The 24,475-nt window shown below is 42.5% G+C and overlaps 1 protein-coding gene across 3 annotated transcripts in view; it reads left to right on the top strand.

Annotated features, from left to right (window-relative positions):
• LOC149156812 (transducin family protein / WD-40 repeat family protein) overlaps positions 1–24,475 on the top strand; it is a 440,547-nt gene that overhangs the window by 258,820 nt on the left and 157,252 nt on the right. For all 3 annotated transcript variants that reach the window (XM_089438622.1, XM_089438623.1, XM_089438624.1), the window contains exon 11: positions 23,095–23,520. In XM_089438622.1, coding sequence (XP_089294748.1) covers positions 23,095–23,520 — 426 coding nt within the window. The remainder of the gene's footprint in view (positions 1–23,094; positions 23,521–24,475) is intronic.

Raw genomic sequence — 24,475 nt, 5'->3', positions numbered from 1 at the left:
CCTCCTAATGCCTGCCTCCGCACAATAGTCAACAAACTCTCCAAGGGTGTACTCTCCTCCATTGTCCGACCTCAGGGACTTGATCTTTCGACCTGTCTGAGTCTCCACAAGAGCTCTGAACTCCTGAAACCGCTTGAAGACCTCACTCTTGGTCTTCAAAAAATAAATCCAGGTCCTCCTGGAGTGATCATCGATGAATAAAACATAGTACTCATATCCACTCAAGGAAACATGAGACATCCGACCGCTCACATCGGAATGAATCAAATCAAGTATCCCCGTCGCTCTGCTGTCACTGCTGGGAAAAGGGGATTTGGCAAACTTGCCCATCGCACAACCTCTGCAAGTATCAAAGTGATCAGTACTGAAATCTGGCACACCTGTAGTGATCTCCCGCAATGTCCTCAAGGCTCCATGATACATATGTCCCATCCTGCGGTGCCAAATCTCACACAGCTCAGAACTGCTAGCTATGCTGTCGGTACTACTGCTCAATGCCAAAAGGGGCTGGAATGCAAACTTGTACACTTTTGCATGGCGTACATCTATCACTCTAGCTGAATCAGCTGGAGTGCCCCTGGGATACATCAACACCTATCCTCCCCTGAATAGTACCTCATATCCTCTATCCTCCAAAGCTGAGACGAATATGAGGTTCTTCCTCGTCCCTAGCACATAAAGAACCTCTGACACCTTCAAGGGAGGTTTGGACTCCCTCTGAAATGTCACTGTCCCCACCCCGACTGCTCTAACAACTCTGTCATCACCGAGTACTACCTCAATATCAGTGCCACTCTCTGAAAGATCTGAGAAGTACGCACGGACTCCTGTCATATGACGTGAAGCCCCACTCTCCACATACCATATACCTGAAGATGCTCCGCTAATCGTGGGAAAAGCATGCTCCCTCTGAACTTGTGTGGCAGGTGATCCTGCACTAGAGGAATCACACGTAGTGAATGCAAACTCTCGGTCAAAACGACCAACAAAGTCCTCAATCTCTGCTGAAGCTGCCACGTCCTGGTTCTTCCCCTTCTTCTTCTTCTTCTTCTCCGGACACACAACTGCATATTGTCCCATCTTTTGACAATTCCAACACTTCACCTTGGAATAGTCCTTCTGTGTGTTCCCCTGTTTACTTTTACCTTTGCTTTTGCCCCCACCACTGCTTGTGGAAGCCTGCTTCTTCCCTTTGCCTTTCTTGCCTCCTGCCACTAGTGCTACATCCTCATCCTGCTCAACTGGCTTGGCTGCCCCAAGTTGACCTTTCTTGATCTCTGTCTGAATGCAATCATCCCAAAACCTCTCCCATGTGGGAAGGGTCTCACGTGCACAAACCCCATCAGCAAAGTTCAACCATGAACGGGGGAGGCCATTCACTGCAATCCGCACCAACTCAGTGGGTGGAATGGCCTCTCCAATCGCTGCCAACTCATCTCTCACATTAGTAATCTTTGTGAGATATCCAACTGCACTATCATTACCCATCTTAATGTTCTTCAGCTTCTCCTTCAGGACCAACTTCCGGTTCTCATTGGTATTCTGGTAGAGATTGGACAATGCTGTCCACATTACATGGGCATTGCTCTTTCCTCTCACATGAGGAATGCAATGGTCTTTGATTCCGTCTAGAATCAGCCTCTTACCCTTGTTGTTCTTTTTATTATAAGCAGCCAACTGAGTAGCATCAGTGGGCACAACAACATGGTTCTGTGTGGTATGCACCATGATATCCCAGACTTCTGGCTCCTCAAAAATACTTTGCATTCTCTCCTTCCAAATTCTGTAATTTATATGCCCATCCAACCTATCCTCCACCCTCAATCCCAATGACATCCTGCTGTCCTAAAAACTGAAAAATAGCACTGCTGTAGTAAAGATAAAACTGTTGTTTATGAAAAAAATCAGGTTGCTGGAATTTTCTGAGTGAAAAATCAGCAACTGTAATTTTTCCTTTTGCTGTCCCAAACTGCCCTTTAGCACTCAAGCTCTGGTACCATGTAGAAATTTCTCATTTCCCACCCCGGTTTTCAGTTTCTCCTTATTTCTCCCATATAATTAAATGCCCTTTCCCATAACCATACATTTAACAAGCTGAAAAAAATAAATTTGCTGAAAGCACAAATTCTGGAAATTTTACATAATGCTGGAAATTGCAGAAATAAAAATCAGCAGTAATAAACAGCCATTAAAACACATTTAAACACTGAGATTTTTGGTCAATGTGACCCTGGAAAAACCCCCTACAACTCTTGGGGAAAACCAGTTTGAGAGCTCTTCTTTATTTCTGGAAAATGCCTTTTTACAGTAGGAGAAATGTTCAGCAAAAAATCAGCAAACAGACTTTTACAACTTATCTCAGCCTTGCTGATACACCGCTGCTGATACTCCACAACTGTTACACCGTTGCTGATACACCGCTGCTGTTGCTGATACACAGCTGCTGATACACCGCTGCTGTTGCTGATACACAGTTGCTGATACACCGCTGCTGTTGCTGATACACAACTGCTGATACACTGCTGCTGTTGCTGATACACCGCTGCTGATATTCCGCAGCTGTTACACCGCTTAGAAATATCCCTTGCTCTCTTTCTCTCCTCCTCTCAATTTGCTCATGAAAGAATTGAATCGAATGTGATCTTTTCCTTCTTTTCCTCCCTTAATATAACTCCAAGTGACTTTTGGGTGATCCAAGTGACTTTTGGGTGATCTCTAAATCCAATGGCTGAAATAGATTTAGATCAATGACTGAGATTAAATGATCATTTAAATCTCACCTTTTATTTTTTAATTCACCCCACTTTAATAAAGACCCACTTAGTCATTTATTTCCAAAGTCACTTTTCCTTTTTAATTTTTCATTGACTTTATAAAAGTCACTTTAAAATTATACTTAGTAACTTTATCACTTAAAGTCACTTTTAAATTAGATTTAACTTTATAAAATTATAAAGTCACTTTAGGAGAAAAATTAAATTCTTTTGGATACTTTTCCCTAGGCCAAAGATCAAAGCCTAAGGGAACCACCTTTCCTCCGGTACCAAATTTCAACAACAAGAGCCTTCCTCTTTTAGGAAGAGGCCTCATGGCTTAGGGGGACATTTGATGATGCTGAAGGACATATTGCACCCAGAGAGACTTTCGTGAAAGTAAGAAGCCAACCAGGTATGAGGGATATTTGACCATTATGATCACCATCATTTAAAATGAGCCTTTATCGTTTGAAGAAGCCATGAGGCATCAAGTATGGAAGGATGCTATGAATGAGGAATACGAGTCCATCATGAAGAATGGTGTTTGTGATGTGGTTCCCAGACCTCAAGACAAAACAATTGTCACCGCGAAGTGGCTTTACAAAATCAAGCATGGAGCTAATGGGAGTGCTGAAAAGTATAAGGCTTGCGTTGTTGCTTGAGGCTTCTCTCAAAAGGAAGGTGTAGATTATGATGAGATATTTGCACCTGTTACCCGATACACCACTATCTGCTCGATGATAACCCTTTCCGCTTTGCAAGGATGGAACCTACATCAGATGGATGTCAAGACCACGTTCTTGCATGGTTTAATTAAAGAGGAAGTCTATGTGGAACAACCCTAGGGGTTTGAGATTCATGATCGAGAATCTCACGTATGCAGGTTGAAGAAAGATCTCTATGGGCTGAAGCAAGCACCATGAGCTTGGTGTGAGAGGATGGATAACTACTTGATGAAGCTGGGATTCACTAGGAGTGAAGCTGATCCAAAACTTTACTTTAAGGTTGAGGATGATAAGCCTCTCATACTGCTCCTGTATGTTGATGATCTCTTTCTGACAGTTGCAGACCCTTTCATTCACAAATGTAAGGGGGAGTTGGCTTACGAATTTGAGATGAAGGACCTAGGGCTGATGCACTATTTCCTAGGGTTGGAGGTCTGGCAAAAGCCAGGAGAAATTTTCCTCTCTCAAGGCAAATACGTGGTGAAGATATTGGAGAGATTTGGTATGGTGGACTGTGTTGATTTGGGGTAGCATCGGATGTGCTCTAGCCACGAAAATTGGTGGAGAGGTTAAGGCACATGAGATCTCCATAACCCAGAAAGGGTTTGGGCAGATTCTAAACAGTTTGGGAGATATTAAAATAATTAATATTTTTAATGGAGTCCCTAAGTCTAAACTTTGGGAAAATAAAATATTAATGTGAATTAATATAAAACTGTGTTAGAATGGTCCAAAAGTCATGGATCAAGCCAGATCTAATCTTAGCTGTTGATTAGGGACTTAATCTCGGTCGTTGATTTGTCAACGAGAAAAGTATAAGAGGAGGCTTGAGGGTCACTTGGACAACACACCAAGAGATCAAGATTTCGACTTTCTCGGGTTGGGTTTGCTGAGAAAGTTCAGAGAGTGATCAAAATTGTAGCTAACGGGCAGTGAATACAGAAACAGAGAGGCAAAGATAGTGTCGGGAGGATCAACGTAGTAGCCAGGAAAGCTGACGCGGAGGACAGAAGTCGGAACTGCCCGGAATAGCTGGAACTGTTGGGAACTGGCGCAATAGTCGGGAAAGCTGATGTCGAGGGAAGAAGTCGGAACTTCCGGGAAAGTTGACGCAGACGGCAAAAGCCGGAACTGTCGGGAAAGTTGACGAAGAGGGTAGAAGCCGGAACTGTCGGGAATAGCCAGAACTGTAGGGAATTGTCAGAACAGCCGGGAAAGCTAACACAGAGGGCAAAAGTCGGACTGCCGGGAACAGTCGGAACTGCTGGGAAAGCTGACGTAGAGGGCAGAAGCTGAAACTGTCGGGAACAACCGGAACTGCCGGGAAAGCTGACACAGAGGGCAGAAGAGGTTGACGTAGTACCTTGAGGCTGATGTTGGGGTTTTTCGTGGGGCAGATTGGAGCTGAGGAGCTGCTGTAGTGTTTTTCCGGGGTTTTAGCCGGAGCGTCTGCCTCCAAAGGAGAGGTACTACTATCGAGAGTTTTCTCTGTTGGGTATGCTAGATTTGGCACCTAGATTGTATTTTGAAACTGCTTAATAAATCAAACCCTTAGATAGCTTCATCAGTTTTCCCGCATTGGGTTTTTCCAGGGACATTAGTCCAAAAACAACAGTGTCACTTGTGTGCTTGTTTTTATTTCCTTTAGTTGATGATCTATAATGTGTTGATCATGTACTTGTATTTATTTCCAGTATATACATGGTAAATAACTTGTTAATTAACAGAACAAATAGGTAGGAATAAATCAGTAAAGTGCCTGAAGGGTTTGTAACGTGTTACACTTAGAAATTCCAACATGGTATCAGAGCATTGTTGCAGATCACACGAGAACTGAGGACATCAGCCAAGCAGAGCAACAACAATGGAAAACAGCTGTCTCGAGTGACGAAAGCTGTTCCTAGTAGAGTAGCAACAAGGAATGGGTGACGCAGTGCCTGCGTCATTAAGAGTGAGCCAGGAAGAGGCAACGCAGAGGCTAAGGGAGGCAAAGGTAGGCTCACGTAGAGCCACACAGAGGCCAGGAGCGTTGATGCAGTTGGTTGAGGAGGCTAATTTGCCGGTGCCGGAATTGCGCAGAGCCTAGGAGCTCTAACCTTTAGATTGTTGGGTTTAGGAGGCTGTGGGTAAGTTGCAGAGTGGATTTGGTGCGGTACTGCAGTCAGAACAATACCTAACAGGGCAAGGCCAACAGTGTGAGATAGACGATGACTGTGCCATGAGTGCACACACACCACTTGAGCAAAAGTGGGGAGACATCGAACTGTAGTCAGGAGGAGTACAAAAGATGAGGGGCAGGATCCTCGAGTTACCCAGCCCCCTGGATTAGACCTTGCTACAAGAGCCCCGAAGAGGAGTAGTAGGACTGGCAGATGTCGGTAGAGACGGATGTGGATGGAGCGACAGAGGGAGCTACAGTGTAGGATTCCCAAGACAACCTGAGGTAGCAGTTCGAGAAGCACGTGAGTGTTGCACCAATGCAGGATAACACAGAGAGGTGTGAAACGGTGCGAGATGCACAAAGTTGTTGCAGCAGCGCAGAGGTCAGAGAGGGAGCACTTGTTTGTGACAGAGGGAGCTTCAGCGTTAGGAGTGTTTCTAGCCTGAAGGAGATGTCAGAGTTGGGAGATCAGTTACTTACTTCAAAGTAACTGAGTTGCAGTGCAATAGTTAGCAATGGTAGAACTATGGGCAACACGATGCAGTACTATGGGCAACACGATGCATCATGATGAGAGGGGTTGCTGTGCAGATGTAGTAGTGGTAGTGGCAGGGTCATGGGCAACAGTGCGGATGCAAAGGGAGTTGCAGTACGGATGTAGCAGTGGCAGTGGCAGGGCCATGGGTAGCAGTACAGGATGCAGCAATGCACATGATGGGCAGCGGGCCTAGCATCAGCACAGGGATCGATGCCGGATGATCAGGGTGATACTCAGTGAGGAGTATTGCTAGAGCACAATCCTCGTTAAGAGGGAGTGTTGATTTGGGGTAGCATTGGATGTGCTCTAGCCACGAAAATTGGTGGAGAGGCTAAGGCACATGATATCTCCAATACCTAGAAAGGGTTTGGGCAGATTTTAAATAGTTTGGGAGATATTAAAATAATTAATATTTTTAATGGAGTTCCTAAGTCTAAACTAAGGGAAAATAAAATATTAATGTGAATTAATATAAAACTATGTTAGAATGGTCCAAAAGTCATGGATCAAGCCAGATTGAATCTTAGCTATTGATTAGGGACTTAATCTCGGTTGTTGATTTTTCAACGAGAAAGGTATAAGAGGAGGCTTGAGGGTCACTTGGACAACACACCAAGAGATCAAGATTTAGACTTTTTGGGGCTGGGTTTGCTGAGAAAGTTGAGAGAGTGATAGGAATTGCAATTGAGGGGCAGTGAATACAGAAACAGAGAGGCAGAGATAGTGCCGGGAGGATCAACGCAGCAACTGGGAAAGCTGACGCGGAGGGCAGAAGTCGAAACTGCCGGGAACAACCAGAACTGTCGGGAATTGCCGGAACAGCCGGGAAAGTTGACGCAGACGGCAGAAATCGGAACAACTGGAACTATCGGGAACTGTTGGAACATCTGGGAAAATTGACGCAGAGGGCAAAATTTGGAATTGCCGAGAACATCCAGATCTGCCAGGAAAGCTGACGTAGAGGGCAGAAGCTGGAACGGTTGGGAACTATCAGAACAGCCAAGAAAGCTAATGCATAGGGCAAAAGCCAGAACTGCTGGGAACGCTAATGCAGAGGGCAGAAGCTGAAACTGTCGGGAACAGCTGGAACTATCGGCAACTGCCGGAACTGCCGGGAAAGCTGATGTAGAGGGCAAAAGAGGCTGATGCAGTCCCTAGAGGCTGACGCTAGGGTTTTTCGTGGGGTAGATTAGAGTTGAGGAGCTGCCAGAGTGTTTATCCGGGGTTTCAGCTGGAGCATCTGTCTTCGAAGGAGAACTACTACTGCCGAGAGTTTTCTCTGTTGGGTATGCTAGATTTGACACCTAGATTGTATTCTGAAATTGCTTAATAAATCAAGCCAGCTCTAATCTTAGCCATTGATTAGGGACTTAATCTCGGTTGTTGATTTTTTAACAAGAAAAGTATAAGAGGAGGCTTGAGGGTCACTTAGACAACACACCAAGAGATCAAGATTTTGACTTTCTACGCTGGGTTTGCTGAGAAAGTTCAGAGAGTGATCAGAATTGCAGCTGAGGGGCAGTGAATATAGAAAAAGAGAGGCAGAGATAGTGTCGGGAGGATCAGTGCAGCAGACAGGAAAGCTGACGCAAACGGCAGAAGCCCGAACTGTTGGGAATAGTCGGAATTGCCGGAACAGTGGGGAAAGCTGATGTAGAGGGCAGAAGCCGAAACTGCCGGGAACATCCGGAATTTCCAGGAAAGCTAATGCAGAGGGCAGAAGCCGGAACTACCGGAACTGCCAGGAAGCTGACGCAGAGGGCTGAAGAGGCTGACGCTAGGGTTTTTCGTCAGGCATATTAGAGCTGAGGAGTTGCGAGAGTGTTTATCTGTGGTTTCAGCTGGAGGACCTGTCTCCAAAGGAGAGGTACTACTATCGAGAGTTTTCTCTGTTGTGTTGAAATTTGGTACTGGAGGACAGGTGGTTCCCTAAGGCTTTGATCTTTGGTGTAGGAATTTACAGGGTAAGTTCCTCAAACAGAACACCAAAGGACACCGATCACAAATAGATCACAGATCAATACACCAGTACTTTTGACGTGGTTAAAACCCTCAAAGAGGGAAACAGTCCACAGCCTAAGCCAACGCAGCCACTTGAGGCAATTTATTATTAAAAGAATGAAAATTTACATAAGCTTCTCTCATGGACGGTTAACCTACAAATGACCCTCCATGCTCTTTAAATAGAGATCATGGACCAATCCGGTGTTAAGCCACGAATCAAGTGTCGGTAATACCGAAGAGAGAATGAATCGTCGAATCACTACATATCGTGATTGTCGGATTGTAAGTTACAAAATGTACATAGTAAAGAAACACACTTTACCTAACTCTATACTAGACCAAGTTATACTTAACTATTTCCTATGTGTCGGAATATCCTAACATCCCCCCTTAAGAACAACTTGGGATAGGATTGAAGGATTTACAAATATGACACAATAGGAGAAGGAAGGAGGCACTAGAGCCTATCCCCCCTCAGTGACAACTTCCTGAACTCCAACCATAAATCGAAGTTTAGTGAACTTCGCCTCTGTGAGAGCCTTTGTAAAGATGTCTGCAACTTGATCATCTGTTGAACAATATTGCACTTCAAGAACATGGTCGTGAATGAGCTTTCTGATGAAGTGCATGTGCAGTTCAATGTGTTTGCTGCGCTGATGTTGGACTGGATATTTGCATAGTTGAATGGCACTTTGATGATTACACCAAAGTGTAGTCAGATGTTGCTGCTGAAAGCCAAACTCTGACAGGATCTGACGAAGCCACAAGGCTTCCTTATTAGCTTCTACGGCACCACGATACTCTGCTTCTGCTGAAGAAAGAGAAATGGCACCTTGTTTCTTGCAAGCCCATGTAATAGGTCCTGAACCAAGAGTGAACACATAACTTGGAGTAGACTTCCGATCATCAGGGTCACCAGCCCAATCAGAATCAGTGAAACCAACCAATAGAGGAGATGCTTTGGCACCGTAATGAATCCCAAACTGAACTGTACCTCGAACATAACGAAGTATTCTTTTAGCTACTTTCCAATGACTTTCACGTGGGTTTTGCATAAACTGAGCAACAAGGCCAACAACAAAGGAAAGGTCAGGACGAGTATGGGTTAGATACAAAAGTTTTCCTACAAGTTGGCGGTATAAGATAGCATCAACTTCAGGAGAAGTAAAAGTGATTGAAAGTTTGACTCCAGACTGAAAGGGAGAAGGGGCTGGCTTACAGTCTTCCATGTGAAAATGGTGTAGAATATCACAGGCATGCTTGGACTGGGAAAGGGAAATACCTTCCTTGGATTGCAAGACTTGAAGACCAAGAAAATAATGTAAGTGTCCTAAGTTTGTCATTTCAAACTTCCTTTTAAGGCTAGTCTTCACATGGTTTATAAGGTTGGGATCACTACCAGTAAGGATAAGATCATCAACATAAAGAACAAGAATGATAAGAGACTTGCCCACTTTCTTGGTGTAGACAGTATTGTCAGAATGACACCTAGAAAAGCCATTTTCTAAAAGAAAGTTATCCATTTTGGCATACCAAGCTCGAGGAACTTGCTTGAGACCATAAAGGGATTTCTTAAGCCGACATACAAGGCTAGAGTCTGTTTGTATAAAGCCAATAGGTTGTTCCATATAGATTTCTTCATGCAAGTCCCCATGCAAGAAGGCAGATTTAACATCCATCTGATGGACTTCCCATTTGAAAGAGGCAGCAAGGGAAAGAACAAGGCGGATAGAGTTCATTTTGGCAACAGGGGAGAAGGTTTCAGTGTAGTCAATGCCTTCAACTTGTGAAAAACTTTTAGCAACAAGACGAGCTTTATGTTTATCAACTTTCCCATCTGGTCCATACTTGGTTCTGTAAACCCATTTGCATCTAACAAGTTTTCGTCCCTTTGGTAGAGGAACAAGATTCCATGTATCATTTGCCAATAATGAATGATATTCTTCATTCATAGCTGCTTCCCAATCTGGATGGCCTGAAGCTTCTGCAAAGGTGTCAAGATCATAATTAACTGAAGCTTGAGCCAGTAAAGAAGAGGCTCTATCAAATTGAGAACGTGTACATCGCTGATCTGTAGGATCATCGACAAGATCACCTGCTGCATCGCGAGTAGCACGGACCCATTTTGGAAGCTGAGGTGCTGAAGGAGGATCCTGAGAAGGTGGGGGGGGGGATTTTCATCCTCGCTTTCATCATCTGAAGAAGAAATATTTTCAAAAGTAGAAGAGATAGGGAGAGGTGGCACATCCGCCGAACTAGGCTCGTAGGCCGATATATTTTCAGCAAACTTTACATCTCTTCTAGTGATAACATTTTTGGACTTAAGTGGAATAAGTCTATATCCTTTGACATCTTCAGAATATCCAACAAAAGTACATTTTTCACTCTTAGGTTCTAAAGCTTTATGTTTCTCATCTGGAATATGGGCCCATGCTTCACTTCCAAAAACACGAAAGTGACTTACATCTGGTTTAATTGAGCTCCATGCTTCTTTTGGAGTGATATTCTTTAAAACTTTAGTAGGAGTGCGATTTATTATGTAGTTTGCACAGTTAATTGCTTCTGCCCAATAATTAAGACTAAGTCCTTTAGATTGAAGCATACAATTAGCTATTTCCTTTAAGGTTCGATTCTTCCTTTCAGCTACACCATTTTGTTGTGGAGTATATGGAACAATATGTTGCATTTGAATTCCATTCTCAGTGCAAAAGTTGATGAATTTGTTGTTAACATATTTTCCGCCATTATCAGATCTTAGCTTAAGAATTTGATGTCCAGATTGTTTTTCAACAAAGGCCTTAAAGGCCAAGAACATGTTAAATACTTCACTCTTGAGTTTTAAGAAGTATACCCAAGTGCGTCTGGAGAAATCATCAATGAAAGTTAAGAAATACTTGTAGCCAGAGAATGAAACAACTGGAAGTGGACCACATAAATCACTATGCACGAGCTGTAAAGGGGCTGAGGCGTGCCAAGAGGCACGTTTTTCAAAACTGTCCCGATGATGTTTTCCGAGTACACATCCGGAACAAACACCATCTCTGCAAGATACCATTGGAAGACTTGTCACCATATTTTCTTTACATAGATTCTGAAGAGAGCGATAGTTTAAGTGACCAAATCGCTCATGCCAAAGTTTGCTCACTTCATCATTATGAGCAACAAATACTGAGGGAAGATTTGATGACCCAAAGTTGTGAAACTTATACAACCTTGTAGAATCATCAGCAATGCCAGTAGCTAAAATCTGTCTAGGATCTCTTAGGTCCTTAATTACAACATCGTGAGGTGAAAATTCAACGATTTTACCTTCACCTAAATGAGTTATCTGATATACAGATAGAAGGTTGCAGGATAAGGTTGGAACACATAATACATCATTAAACTGACCATTGTCTAGATGAACAATTCCAGTCCCTACAACACTAAGAGATCTATCATCACCAACATATATATTTTTGGTGTTACAATCATTTAAAGAAGAAAACATGGCTTTGTTTTTGGCCATGTGATAAGAAGCTCCAGAATCAATGAGCCACTCATGAGAATGAGAAGAAGAAGATACATTTAGTGCATAGCCAGACCGAGATGCTTGACGACCACATGCAGAAAGTGCCATTCCTGAAGATGAAGTTTAAGTTGAAGAGTGCTCCAAATGGATGTTATGCTTCTTCATTGCTGCTTCCGAGGCTTCCATCTTCTTAAAGCATTTGGATTTTAAGTGGTCATCTCGATTACAAAATTTGCAATGTCTATCAGTCTTCTTCCCTTTGTTTTTATTTGTCTTATCATTTCGTTGAAATGATTTTTCATTTTGAGGCTGAAATTGCTTAGGACCCTTGTTTGGTTTAGGACCATTCCTTTTAGGATACAACTTCTTAGGATTCTTTGGATTTGGTTGCTACTGGGTGGCTAACGCTTTCTTAGAAGAGTTTCCAAGATTAAGAAGACCAAGGTGTAAGAGTTTTTCTTGTTCTCTTATTAAAGAATCACAAAAAGAATCAAAGGAAGGGGACTTGTAGTCTTATCCTTGAGAAATGAAAGCTTCTCTTGCAGAATGGAAGGTGGAAACAAACACAGAGTAGGCTGGTCCCAACTTAGTAAGAATGGAATAGATAAGGTTACTATCTTCTTTCTTAACCTTAACACCTTCCAAGAGAAGTCTAAGGGTCTTGAACTTGGACAAAAAATCTTCAATGCAAGAAAAGTTATTGGGGTCCAATGTAAGCAACTCATTTTCAAGTTGATGGGCTCTAAGTTCATTTTTTATTCCAAAAGCTTTAGTAATCTGTTTCAATGCTTCATCAAGAGTATCAAGTTCTGCAATATGGAATCAAAGATCTGGAGAAATAGACATCCCTATCAACCCACGTGCTTGATCTTGCCTATTTTCCCATTTAGAGACCTTTACTTCTAAGTAAATCCACAATGTAGGACCACCATTGGAAGTAGTTGGTGCTGTCAAGAATAACTTGGCATGGACTTTCCATTTTAACAGAAACTGAAGCTATAGATGCTGAAACTAAGCATTGCAATGGAAAGATCTCGAAAAATCAGGCTGTTTAAAAAAAAACGGTTCTGAAAACAACTTCCGGATGAAGAAGTTATGGCCTTTTGAAGAAAATTTGATGAAGATGCCGACGAAGTGTGGGAATGTGCAGAAATGAAAAATCCGCCCCCACAAAAAGGAGACTTGAACTCAAGACCTCTACTCTCATAAATTAACTTTGGACAAAGTGAGCTATACAAAAAGTTTGAGAGAGAGAGAGGGGGGGTTGAAGCTTTGGGTTGCGTGCTTGCTTTGAGAAAGCTCTTTTTCCCTACAAAACAAAAAACACAAAACTTAACACGGACATACAAAAAAAAAAACCTTATGGCTCGAAGTTAGCTTTAGTCGGAAACTAAATATTTTCCTCAATGTTTCTGATTTTCCGAGATCACACTAAGGCGCAACGGAAAAGAGCATACGCATGAGAAAAATCCTTCCTTTCTGTTTCTGATTTGCCCAGATCGCACAGAGTTGCGGGGCAAAGAGCATACGCAGAAATGAAAGGTATAGATCCGGTAATAAAAAAAGCTAAATAAACCGAAACCGAAATAAACAGAGAGAAAATAACTGTAAATTGCAAATAAACACTGTATACCTCCAGATCTTAAAAATGATGCAGCTAGGTCTACCAGAAATATTTTCGCGTGAGACGAAAGGGGTTCCTCACTGGAACAGATGCTCCCAATACAACAGAGCAATCCTCTCGGCCCGAAAGCAGTCAGAAATAGTAGATCTAGGAAACGACAGCCGGATGCAGTTCTACCGGCTTCAGATTTGGATCACCAACGGACGCAACCCTCAAATAGCTCTGATACCATGTAGTAATTTACAGGGTAAGTTCCTCAGACAGAACACCAAAGGACACCGATCACAAATAGATCACAGATCAATACACCAGTACTTTTGACGTGGTTAAAACCCTCAAAGAGGGAAACAGTCAACGGCCTGAGCCAACGCGGCCACTTCAGGCAATTTATTAATAAAAGAATGAAAAATTACATAAGCTTCTCTCATGGACGGTTAACCTACAAATGACCCTCCATGCTTTTTAAATAGAGATCATGGACCAATCGGGTGTTAAGCCACGGATCAAGTGTCGGTAATACCAAGGAGAGAATGAACCGTCGGATCACTACATATCGTGACCGTCGGATTGTAAGTTACAAAATGTACATAGTAAAGAAACACACTTTACCTAACTCTATACTAGACCAAGTTATACTTAACTATTTCCTGTGTCGGAATATCGTAACATTTGGCCTAGGGAAAAGTGTCCAAAATAATTTAATTTTTCTCCTAAAGTGACTTTATAATTTTTATAAAGTCAAATCTAATTTAAAAGTGACTTTAAGTGTTAAAGTTACTAAAGTCTAATTTTAAAGTGACTTTAATAAAATCAATGTAAAATTAGAAAGGAAAAGTGACTTTGGAAATAAATGACTAAGTGGGTTTTTATTAAAGTGGGGCGAATTAAAAAATAGAAAGTGAGATTTAAATGAGCATTTAATCTCAGCCCTAGATCTCAATTTATTTCAGCCATTGGATTTAGGGATTCCCCAAAAGTCACTTAGGGTTAGATTAAAGGAGGAAGAGGAGGAAAAGGTCATTCATTCTTTCATGAGAAGATTGAGAGAAGGAGAGCAAGGGAGATTTTTGGATAGGGAGGAGAAGGAGGCAGCAGCTTGACACACATTCCAAGGTAGCATTTTAGCAAATCCGTACAGCTGAGTTAGCACACAGTGAAAGGCAGATATTGGGCACGATTTTCTAGAAATCCGTATAGCAAGTGCATAGAAATCGAAGAGCAGAAATCCATACAGCAAGTGGCTGTACCTTGGCACGCAAATCAAGGCAAATCCGTACAGCTGTACTGCTTGTTTTTTCCACACGCAAATCGAGGAAATCCGTACAACGTATTTATGGCAGCTTACACGCTTTTCTAGGAGGCCGTACAACATTTATTGTTGTTCTGTTTCACTGTTTGGAAGTTTTTGAGTTGGCTGAGGCACGGAAAACGAGATAAGTTGTAAAATTTGCTCGCTGGTTTTTGCTGAATATTTTCTCTCTTTTTAAAAAGCATTTTCCAGAAATAAGGAGCTTTCGAAGTGGTTTTACCCAAGAGTTATAGGGGGTTTTTCCAGGGTCACCTTTACAAAAAATCACTGTGTTTAAATGTGTTAAATGGTTGTTTGTATGTGCTGATTTTTATATTTCTGCATTTTCCAGCATTCTGTAATTTTTCCAGAATTTGTGTTTTCAGCAAAATTTATTTTTCAGTTGTTGAATGTATGGATATCTCACAAAGATTACTAATGTGAGAGATGAGTTGGCAGCAGTTGGAGAGGTCATTCCACCAACTGAGTTGGTGCGGATTGCAGTGAATGGCCTCCCCCGTTCATGGATGAACTTTGCTGATGGGGTTTGTGCACGTGAGACCCTTTCCACATGGGAGAGGTTTTGGGATGATTGCATTCAGATAGAGATCAGGAAAGGTCAGCTTGGGGCAGCCAAGCCAGTTGAGCAGGATGAGGATATAACACTGTTGGCAGGAGGCAAGAAAGGCAAAGAGAAGAAGCAGGCTTCCACAAGCAATGGTGGGGGCAAATGCAAAAGTAAAGGTAAACAGGGTAACACACAAAAGGACTATTCCAAGGTGAAGTGTTGGAACTGTCAAAAGATGGGACACTATGCAGTTGTGTGTCCGGAGAAGAAGAAGAAGGGGAAGAACCAGGGCATGGCAACTTCAACAGAGGTTGAGGACTTTGCAGATCGTTTTGACCAGGAGTTTGCGTTCACTGCGTGTAAGTCCTTTAGTGCAGGATCACCTGCCACACAGGTTCAGAGGGAGCATGCTTTTCCCTTGATTAGCGGAGCATCTTCGGGTATTTGGTATGTGGACAGTGGGGCTTCACGTCACATGACAGGAGTCCGTGAGTACTTCTCAGAGCTTTCAGAGAGTGGCACTGATATAGAGGTAGTACTCGGTGATGACAGAGTTGTTAGAGTAGTCGTTGTGGGGACATTGACATTTCAGAGGGAGTCCAAACCTCCCTTGAAGGTGTCAGATGTTCTTTATGTGCCAGGGATGAGGGAGAACCTCATATCCATCTCAGCTTTGGAGGACAGAGGATATGAGGTATTGTTCAGGGGAGGACAAGTGTTGATGTATCCTAGGGGCACTCCAGCTGATTCAGCTAGAGTGATAGGTGTATGCCATGCAAAGGTGTACAAGCTTGCATTCTAGCCCCTTTTGGCATTGAGCAGTAGTACCGACAACAGAGCTAGCAGTTCTGAGCTGTGTGAGATTTGACCCCGCAGGATGGGGCATATGTATCATGGAGCCTTGAGGACCTTGCGGGAGATCACTACAGGTGTGCCAGATTTCAGTACGGATCACTTTGATACTTGTAGAGGATGTGCGATGGGCAAGTTTGCCAAATCCCCTTTTCCCAGCAGTGACAACAGAGCGACTGGGATTCTTGATTTGATTCATTCGGATATGAGCCGTCGGATGTCTCATGTTTCCTTGAGTGGATATGAGTACTATGTTTTATTCATTGATGATCACTCCAGGAGGACCTGGATTTATTTCTTGAAGACCAAGAGTGAGGTCTTCAAGCGGTTTCAGTTGTTCAGAGCTCTTGTGGAGACACAGATAGGTCGGAAGATCAAGTCCTTGGGGTCGGACAATGGGGGAGAGTACACCTTGGAGAGTTTGTTGACTATTGTGCGGAGGCAGGCATTAGGAGGGAGTTCATTGTTCCTTACAACCCCCAGCAGAACGGGGTTGCGGAGAGGAAGAACAGATCCATCGGAGGGGCTGCCAAAGCCATGTTACATGATCAGGCTTGCCATTGTTCTTGTGGGCAGAGGTCTGCAACAAAGCTGTTTAATTACAGAACAGGAGTCCGCATCGTGCCTTGGGGCACATGACTCCGGAGGAGGCTTTTTCTGGGAAGAAGCCTGATATTGGTCATCTTGGTATCTTTGGGTGCATTACATACTCCTACATACCCAAGGAGAAGAGGACCAAACTAGAGCCCACCGCAGAGAAGGTATCTCTGTGGGCTACAGTGAGACCTCAAAGGCCTTTCGGATTTACATTCCTGCACAGAGGAAAGATGTTGTCAGGCGGGATGTGGAGTTCGAGGAGGACAGGGCCTTTAGGAGGTCACGGGAGTTAGAGTATCTGGATCAGCCAGACCCTCAGCAGTAGTTGAGTCAGTCGCAGGAATCCAGTGGGCAGGGATCAAGAGGACCTGGAGGTACATCTATGAGGATGTCAGGTCTGTCAGTGAGCAGTGGCTCGCCGAGCCAGAGGGGTGGTGCTCTGGGCAGCATGCAGAGTAGTTCACAGAGCAATTCACCAGGGAGTCCACTGATGGACAGTTCACACGGTACCTCAGCTTCTACAAGTTCAGGTGTAGGCAGGAGGACAACAGACAGACAGTCAGGAGTTCAGGCTCTCGATGATGATGATGAGGAGGAGTTTCATTCTCCAATTGGAGAAGTACGCTCAAGGAAGAGGAGGCCCAAGTGGCTTTAGGACACCTTGAGAGATGCCACATCTGTTGCTGAGCCTAAGAGGCCGGTCAGAGAGAGTAGACCACCTGACAGGTTTTGTAGTTATATGGCAATGACTACCAGCATCCTTGACTCTGAGCCTTCTAGCTATGAGGAGGAAGCTAGGCAGCAGGTCTAGAGAGAGGCCATGCAGGAGTATTCTTCTATCATGAAGAATGATGTTTGGGAGGTGGTGCCGAGGCCTGAGGGCAAATCTGTGGTTACTTCCAGATGGCTTTACAAGGTAAAGCATGCTGCAGATGGCAGCATTGAGAAATTCACAGCGAGGTTTTTGGCTAGAGGGTTCTCCCAGGTAGAGGGAGTTGCTTATGAGGAGACCTTAGCTCCCGTGGCTCGATATACTTCGATCCGCTCCATTATATCGATAGCAGCAGAGATGGGTTGGAAGATCCACCAGATGGATGTGAAGACTGCATTTCTCAATGGCTTCATACAGGAGGAGGTGTACATTGAGCAGCCACAGGGCTTTGAGGTGCATGGGAAGGAGTCCCATGTGTGCAGACTGAAGAAGGCCCTTTATGGCTTGAAGCAAGCTCCCAGAGCTTGGTACTCCAGGATAGATACGTACTTGCAGGGGATGGGTTTCACAAAGAGTGAGGCAGATCCAAACCTTTACTATATTGTGATAGGTGAGGAGCCTCTCATTCTGGTGCTGTATGTGGATGACTTGGTCATTACAGGTGCAGAGAGACTCATAGAGCGCTACAAGAGAGATCTTGCGGCGGAATTTGAGATGAAGGACATCGGCTTGATGCATTACTTTTTGGGTTTGGAGGTGTGGCAGGAGGAGGGGCATTTCTTCCTGGGGTAGGGGAAGTATATTGTGGACATCCTTGGCAGATTCCACATGGAGGATTGTAAACCCATGTCGACACCGATGATCACCGACTGGAAGAAGCTTCATGCTTCAGATTCCGAGTTGGTGGATCCCACATTATATAGGCAGCTAATTGGTTCCTTGATGTATTTGGTCAATAGACCAGATATTTGTTTTGCAGTCAACATGATGAGTCAGTTTATGTGTGAGCCTAGGAAGGTTCACTGGGTGGCTGCAAAACACATTTTGCGGTACTTGCAGGGACAGTGGATTATGGTCTAGACTACAGGCAAGGGGATGGAGTGAGATTGACATGTTATACTGATTCTGATTGGGCAGGTTGTGCTTCTGATAGGAAGAGCACTTTAGGGTGCTGTTTTGGGTTGGGTTCGACAGTAGTGTCATGGTTCAGCCGGAAGCAACAGTCAGTAGCATTGAGTTCAGCGGAAGCAGAGTATATGGCAGCTAGTCTAGCTAGTTGTGAGGCCATTTGGCTTCGCAAGATGTTGTTTGGATTATTTGGTCAGCCGTTGAGACCTTCAGTGATTTACTGTGATAATCAGAGTTGCATTAAACTCACGGAGAATCCAGTATTTCATGACGGGTCAAAGCATATCGGGATCAAGTATCATTTCATCAGATTGTGTTCAGAAGGGCGCTGTGAAGCTTGAGTATATTCTGACTGATGAGCAGGTTGTAGATATTCTTACCAAAGTCTTACCACGGGGCAAGCATGACTACTTCAGAGACAAGATGGGTGTGGTGAGGAACACCTTCCTCGGTAAGAGGGAGTGTTGAAATGTGGTAGTGGAGGACAGGTGGTTCCCTAAGGCTGTGACCTTTGGCCTAGGGAAAAGTGTCCAAAAGAATTTAATTTTTCTCCTAAAGTGACTTTATAATTTTTATAAAGTCAAATCTAATTTAAAAGTGACTTTAAGTGATAAAGTTATTAAAGTCTAATTTTAAAGTGACTTTAATAAAGTCAATGTAAAATTAGAAAGGAAAAGTGACTTTGGAAATAAATGACTAAGTGGGTCTTTATTAAAGTGGGGTGAATTAAAAAATAGAAAGTGAGATTTAAATGAGCATTTAATCTCAGGCCTAGATCTCAATCTATTTCAGCCATTGGATTTAGGGATTCCCCAAAAGTCACTTAGGGTTAGATTAAATGAGGAAAATGAGGAAAAGGTCATTCATTCTTTCATGAGCAGATTGAGAGAAGGAGAGCAAGAGAGCAAGGGAGATTTTTGGACAGGGAGGAGAAGAAGGCAGCAGCTTGGCACACATTCCAAGGCAACATTTTAGCAAATCCATACAACTGAGTTGGCACACAGTGAAAGGAAGATATTGGGCCCGATTTTCTAGAAATTCGTACAGCAAGTGCACAGATATCGAGGAGCAGAAATCCATACAGCAAGTGGCTGTACCTTGTCATGCAAATCGAGGCAAATTTGTACAACTGTACTGCTGGTTTTTTCTGTAACCAAATCGAGGAAATCCGTACAACGTATTTATGGAATCTTGCACGCTTTTCTAGGAGGCCGTACAACATTTATTGTTGTTCTGTTTTGCTGTTTGCAAGTTTTTCAATTGGCTGTGAGGCACGGAAAACGAGATAAGTTGTAAAATTTGCTTGCTGATTTTTGCTGAATATTTTCTCTCACTGTAAAAAGCATTTTCCAGAAATAAGGAGCTTTTGAACTGGTTTTCCCCAAGAGTTGTAGGGGATTTTTACAGGGTCACCTTAATAAAAAATCATTGTGTTTAAATGTGTTGAATGGTTGTTTGTATGTGATGATTTTTATGTTTCTGTATTTTCCAGCATTCTGTAATTTTTCCAGAATTTGTGTTTTCAGCAAAATTTATTTTTCAGTTGTTGAATATATGGATATGGGAAATGGCATTTAACTATTTTGGAGAAATAAGGTGAAACTGAAAACCGGGGTGGGAAATGAGAAATTTTTACATGTTGGGTATGCTGGATTTGGCACCTAGATTGTATTCTGAAACTGCTTAATAAATCAAATCCTTAGATAGCTGCACCGATTTTCCCGCATTGGGTTTTTCCGGGGACATTAGTCCAAAAACAACTGTCACTTCTGTGCTTGTTTCTATTTCCTTCAGTTGATGATTTGTAATGTTTTGAGCATGTACTTATATTTATTTCCAGTATTTTCATGGTAAAGAACTTGTTAATTAACATAACATGTAGGTAGGAATAAATCAGTAAAGTGCATGAAGGGTTTCTAACGTGTCAGACTTAGAAATTCCAACACATTGCAAGCCCGTGACTACCTTGATGGAGCTTAACTTCAAGAAGTTATGCGGTAGTTCTGCCGGACTTGTTTTGGGAAATGCTTCCGAGTATCGTCAACTCATAGGAGCATTCATGCTCTTGGTGAACTCCCATCCAGATATATGTTTTGTAGTCAACACATTGAGCCAATATATGGTTGAGCCTCATCACCCACGTTGGATTGGTGCAAAAAATCTTCTAAGATATCTTTAGGGCACAATCACTCATGGGTTGAGATACACTGCCGGAGATGTGAGGTTACATGGATATTCCGATATTGATTGGGCAGGCAATGTGGTGGACCGAAAGAGCACTTCTCAGTGCTATTTCTCTTTGGGTTTTGCCTCGATATCCTGGATGAGCAGGAAGTAGAACTCGGTGGCTTTGAGCACCGCTGAGGCAGAGTACATTGCTGCGAGTATGGCCTCTTGTGAGGCTGTCTGGTTGAGGAAGCTCTTCAGTGAGCTGTTTGGACATACATTAGATACTACCGTGATCCTCTGCGACAACCAGAGTGGGATTCGTTTATTCGAGAATCTCGTATTTCATGATCGCTCCAAGCACATCGATATCCGGTACCACTTTACCCAGCATATGGTACAATGAGGATCAATAAGGCTCCATCATATCAGGATAGATGAGTAGGTCACCGACATTCTGACGAAGCCCCTGGCAAAGGTCAAATTTTTGACTTTCTGAGAACGACTAGGAGTTGTTGAGAGACCCTCTTATGAGAGTCCTGTATGATTCATACCTTGAGCTCTCGGAGCTCTTGGGGGCTTGGGGTACTTATTGGAGTGACGAGCGACCATAGGGTGACTCACCCTCCCCTAGTGGTGCGCTATGTACAGGGTGAATGATACAACCTTCCCTTGTGACACCCTGTGGCAAGATGTCGGCAGGATGAGTGGTTCATCCTTCTCCTGCCGAGACATCCTACCCATGCAGTTTGGGACTCATGGGAAGTACCTCTCATCTGGCCAATGAGTAGGGAAATGTGGATAGGGACCATAGTAGTACCGATGGACACATTGTGTATCTACTGTGTCTGAAATTGCAGGTGTTTGAAGCTCGCACGTATCTAAGGATTTGGTTCACAACCATAGGCTTGTAATAGACAATTTTCGACTATAACCATAGGCTCTCTGGCTCATGTGTGCAGTTGGAGGGTTTCAGTCGCACACACATCACATCATCCGTGCGGTTGGGACCTAGGATTTTGGTTTATCAATTGACCGCAAATTTCGCTTGTTGACCGAAGGGTTCGACAGTTAACCGCATACAATGGCAGTTGATCGTAGGCTTCTAAATCAGGGTTTTGATTATTGGCATTATTGGGTTCATCTCATGATGTTGTTTAGTTGATTTTTGCTGGATAGAATTATGATTGAAGATATGGATCATTGTATTCTCTTTTGCTGAATCATTCAATGACAATCTAATAAGAAGAATTTGAAAGGCTTTTCCCTATAGTGGGTTTTGCCCTGGTCTTCGACCAATCCTGGTGTTTCTATGTGTGAATGTTGTTCTTCTATTGTTCCTGTATGTTCCGCTGCATTGATGTTGATGTTGTTCTTTCTATATAATTGCATATTCTGCTGAATAATGTTGTAAATCTGAATAATGTTATTATGCTATGGGCTGCATTCTATATGTAAATGATGAAATGCAATTATCAAAGCAAAGAAAAATATAGCCCTAAGAAAAATTAACACTCTAGAGGCCATTCAAAGCCTCATTGATTATGTATTTTGTTGTTGAAATGTATTACACTTGGTATATTCATGTTTACATGGTATATAGATGAACAATGCATATTTTGTCTCTAATGTTTACTATCATGGTTTGAAATCTTATTTTTTTCATTAAAAATTTAATTATATTATGTGTTTTTTCAAATCCAGTTCGATCTGGTTTGATTTGGTTATGGTTCAAAATCCGGTTAGATAGGTGAGCCGGTTGAAAACCCGGTTCCGATTTTTAAAACAATGGTTTGCAGAGATATTCTTACAACAGATTTTACCGACAGGAGTATGGACTAAGTCAATTTGCTTCAAATATTTTGACTTGTTTTTACTTTTTTATTAACACTTCTTGCTTAGGTCTTACTTCCATTTAATTTTTTCAGGTCACTTGACATTCACCTTCTTCCTTTTTTCTGACTGACTTTCCCTGTCTCCAAATAAAGTACATGTGAGTTAAGAAAGGATTAAAACATAGTCCATTACTTTTGGATGCTATGCGATTATGCCCAATGCCTTAAATCTTTCTTAAAAAAATAATTCCATGTTCCTTTACTATTATACAGGTACAAAGTTCAAACAATGTTATGTACTTTGTTTGATCATCTTCTCAAGTTACACGTGACCATTTTCTGTCAGCAATTTTGATGTGTTTAAAGATAACTGGGTGGTGTTTTATAGAGTAGTGTAAGGCAGATATTTTTATTCAGGATTGCAGAGGCCTTTTTCATAAAAGTTTTCATAAACAATGGTATTTTGAACTTTCTTTGTAACTGAACAGATATCTGATAGACTTCTGATGTGCGTGGATTCTCTTTATATAAATACTTTATAGAAGTTCAGTCTGGTTATAGCTAAACTTGAATTCAACTATTTCTTTTATGAGTGTTCAGGTGCTTAGAATTTATGTGGGCTTTTGTAGGGGCTTATTTATCATAACTTTACTACTGAGGATCCATTCTTTGAGTCACTGTACTTATGGTCAGAAGTTGAATGGCCAAGGAATGGATGGGCGGGAACAGAATCTACTCCTCTACCTACATTTGTATCACCAGGGGCGGGGCTTGGAAGCAGAGAAGGTTCACATCTTGGTCTGGGGGGAGCTACAGTTGGATTAGGCACATTGGCGAAATCAGGGAAGGATTTAAGTCGAGGTGTCTCTTTTGGTATTCCTGGCTATGCTGGCATTGGAGCAATGGGCTTGGGCTGGGGTGATTGGGAAGACTTTGAGGGATTTGTTGATCCTCCTGCGACAGTGGAAAATGTAAGCACAAGGGCACTGGCCAGTCATCCATCAAGGCCAATTTTTCTTGTCGGTTCAAGTAACACACATGTTTATCTTTGGGAGGTAGGTAGCTTCTCTACTGCCAGGATGTAAATTTACTAAAAGTTTTGATTAATACTATTGTGCAGAATCAAAGGATCGTTTACTGAAGCCATACTCTGGATTTACATGACATACTTCAGAAGATTATCTGTTCTTTTTTCCTTTCTCCCCTTTCTACTGGTGTTTAAAGAGTTCTTTTGTAGAGGTCTTTATCCGTCTGTTTTACTATTGACTCGCTGTTTCACAAGACAGTTCTGCACCCATGTCTGTACTAACTTATAATTCATAGTATGCAGTGAATTTTATTCTTTTACTTTCATGTTTGATTTACTTTGTCTTTCGATGGTTCCTGTCTGTTGGGAACAACAATAGCTAGGTCTTGTATGCCTGAAGGTCCAATATATTTTAATCCAGTCTGCATATATTTCTGTATTTCCTTTTATTATAAGGTTGTAATATTCTTTGTTGATAATTGCTACTGAGTGTTGCTGTTCTCCTAATGTTTGTCCACATTTACTGAAGCCATTGATAATTCCATTCTTGAGATTTCTTCCACTCTTGATGATACAGTACTTATCAGTGCCCAGTAAAGGCCAGAAGACCTATCAATGGGACTGAAGTAAAAGGTGTAGTATTGGTGATTTCCATGGAAACCCTCAAGAATAGTAACAGGTGGTATGAAGATAAAGTACTTACCAGTGTCCACTAAAGGCCAACAGACCTATCAATGGGACTGAAGTAAAAGGCATAGTATTGGTGATCTCCATGGAAACCCTCAAGAATACTAACAGGTGGTATAATAAATGCATAAAAGCTCTGTAAAAATGCAAAGAAAAGAGATATCAAATAAAATAATAAATCTCTAAGATGGTATGGAGCCACATATCTATATGATATTTACTCTAATGCTAAAACATCTCTTGAACAAGTAGCGCCACAATTTTTAATCCTCATGATGCACCAATGCGGCTGAAGA

The sequence above is a fragment of the Pinus tabuliformis genome, chromosome 9 (assembly GCF_031772625.1).
Source record: "Pinus tabuliformis cultivar Carrire ecotype Pingquan chromosome 9, CPIR1, whole genome shotgun sequence".
In the NCBI taxonomy this organism is placed as follows: domain Eukaryota; kingdom Viridiplantae; phylum Streptophyta; class Pinopsida; order Pinales; family Pinaceae; genus Pinus; species Pinus tabuliformis.
This window is presented reverse-complemented; position numbering and strand designations above follow the sequence as displayed.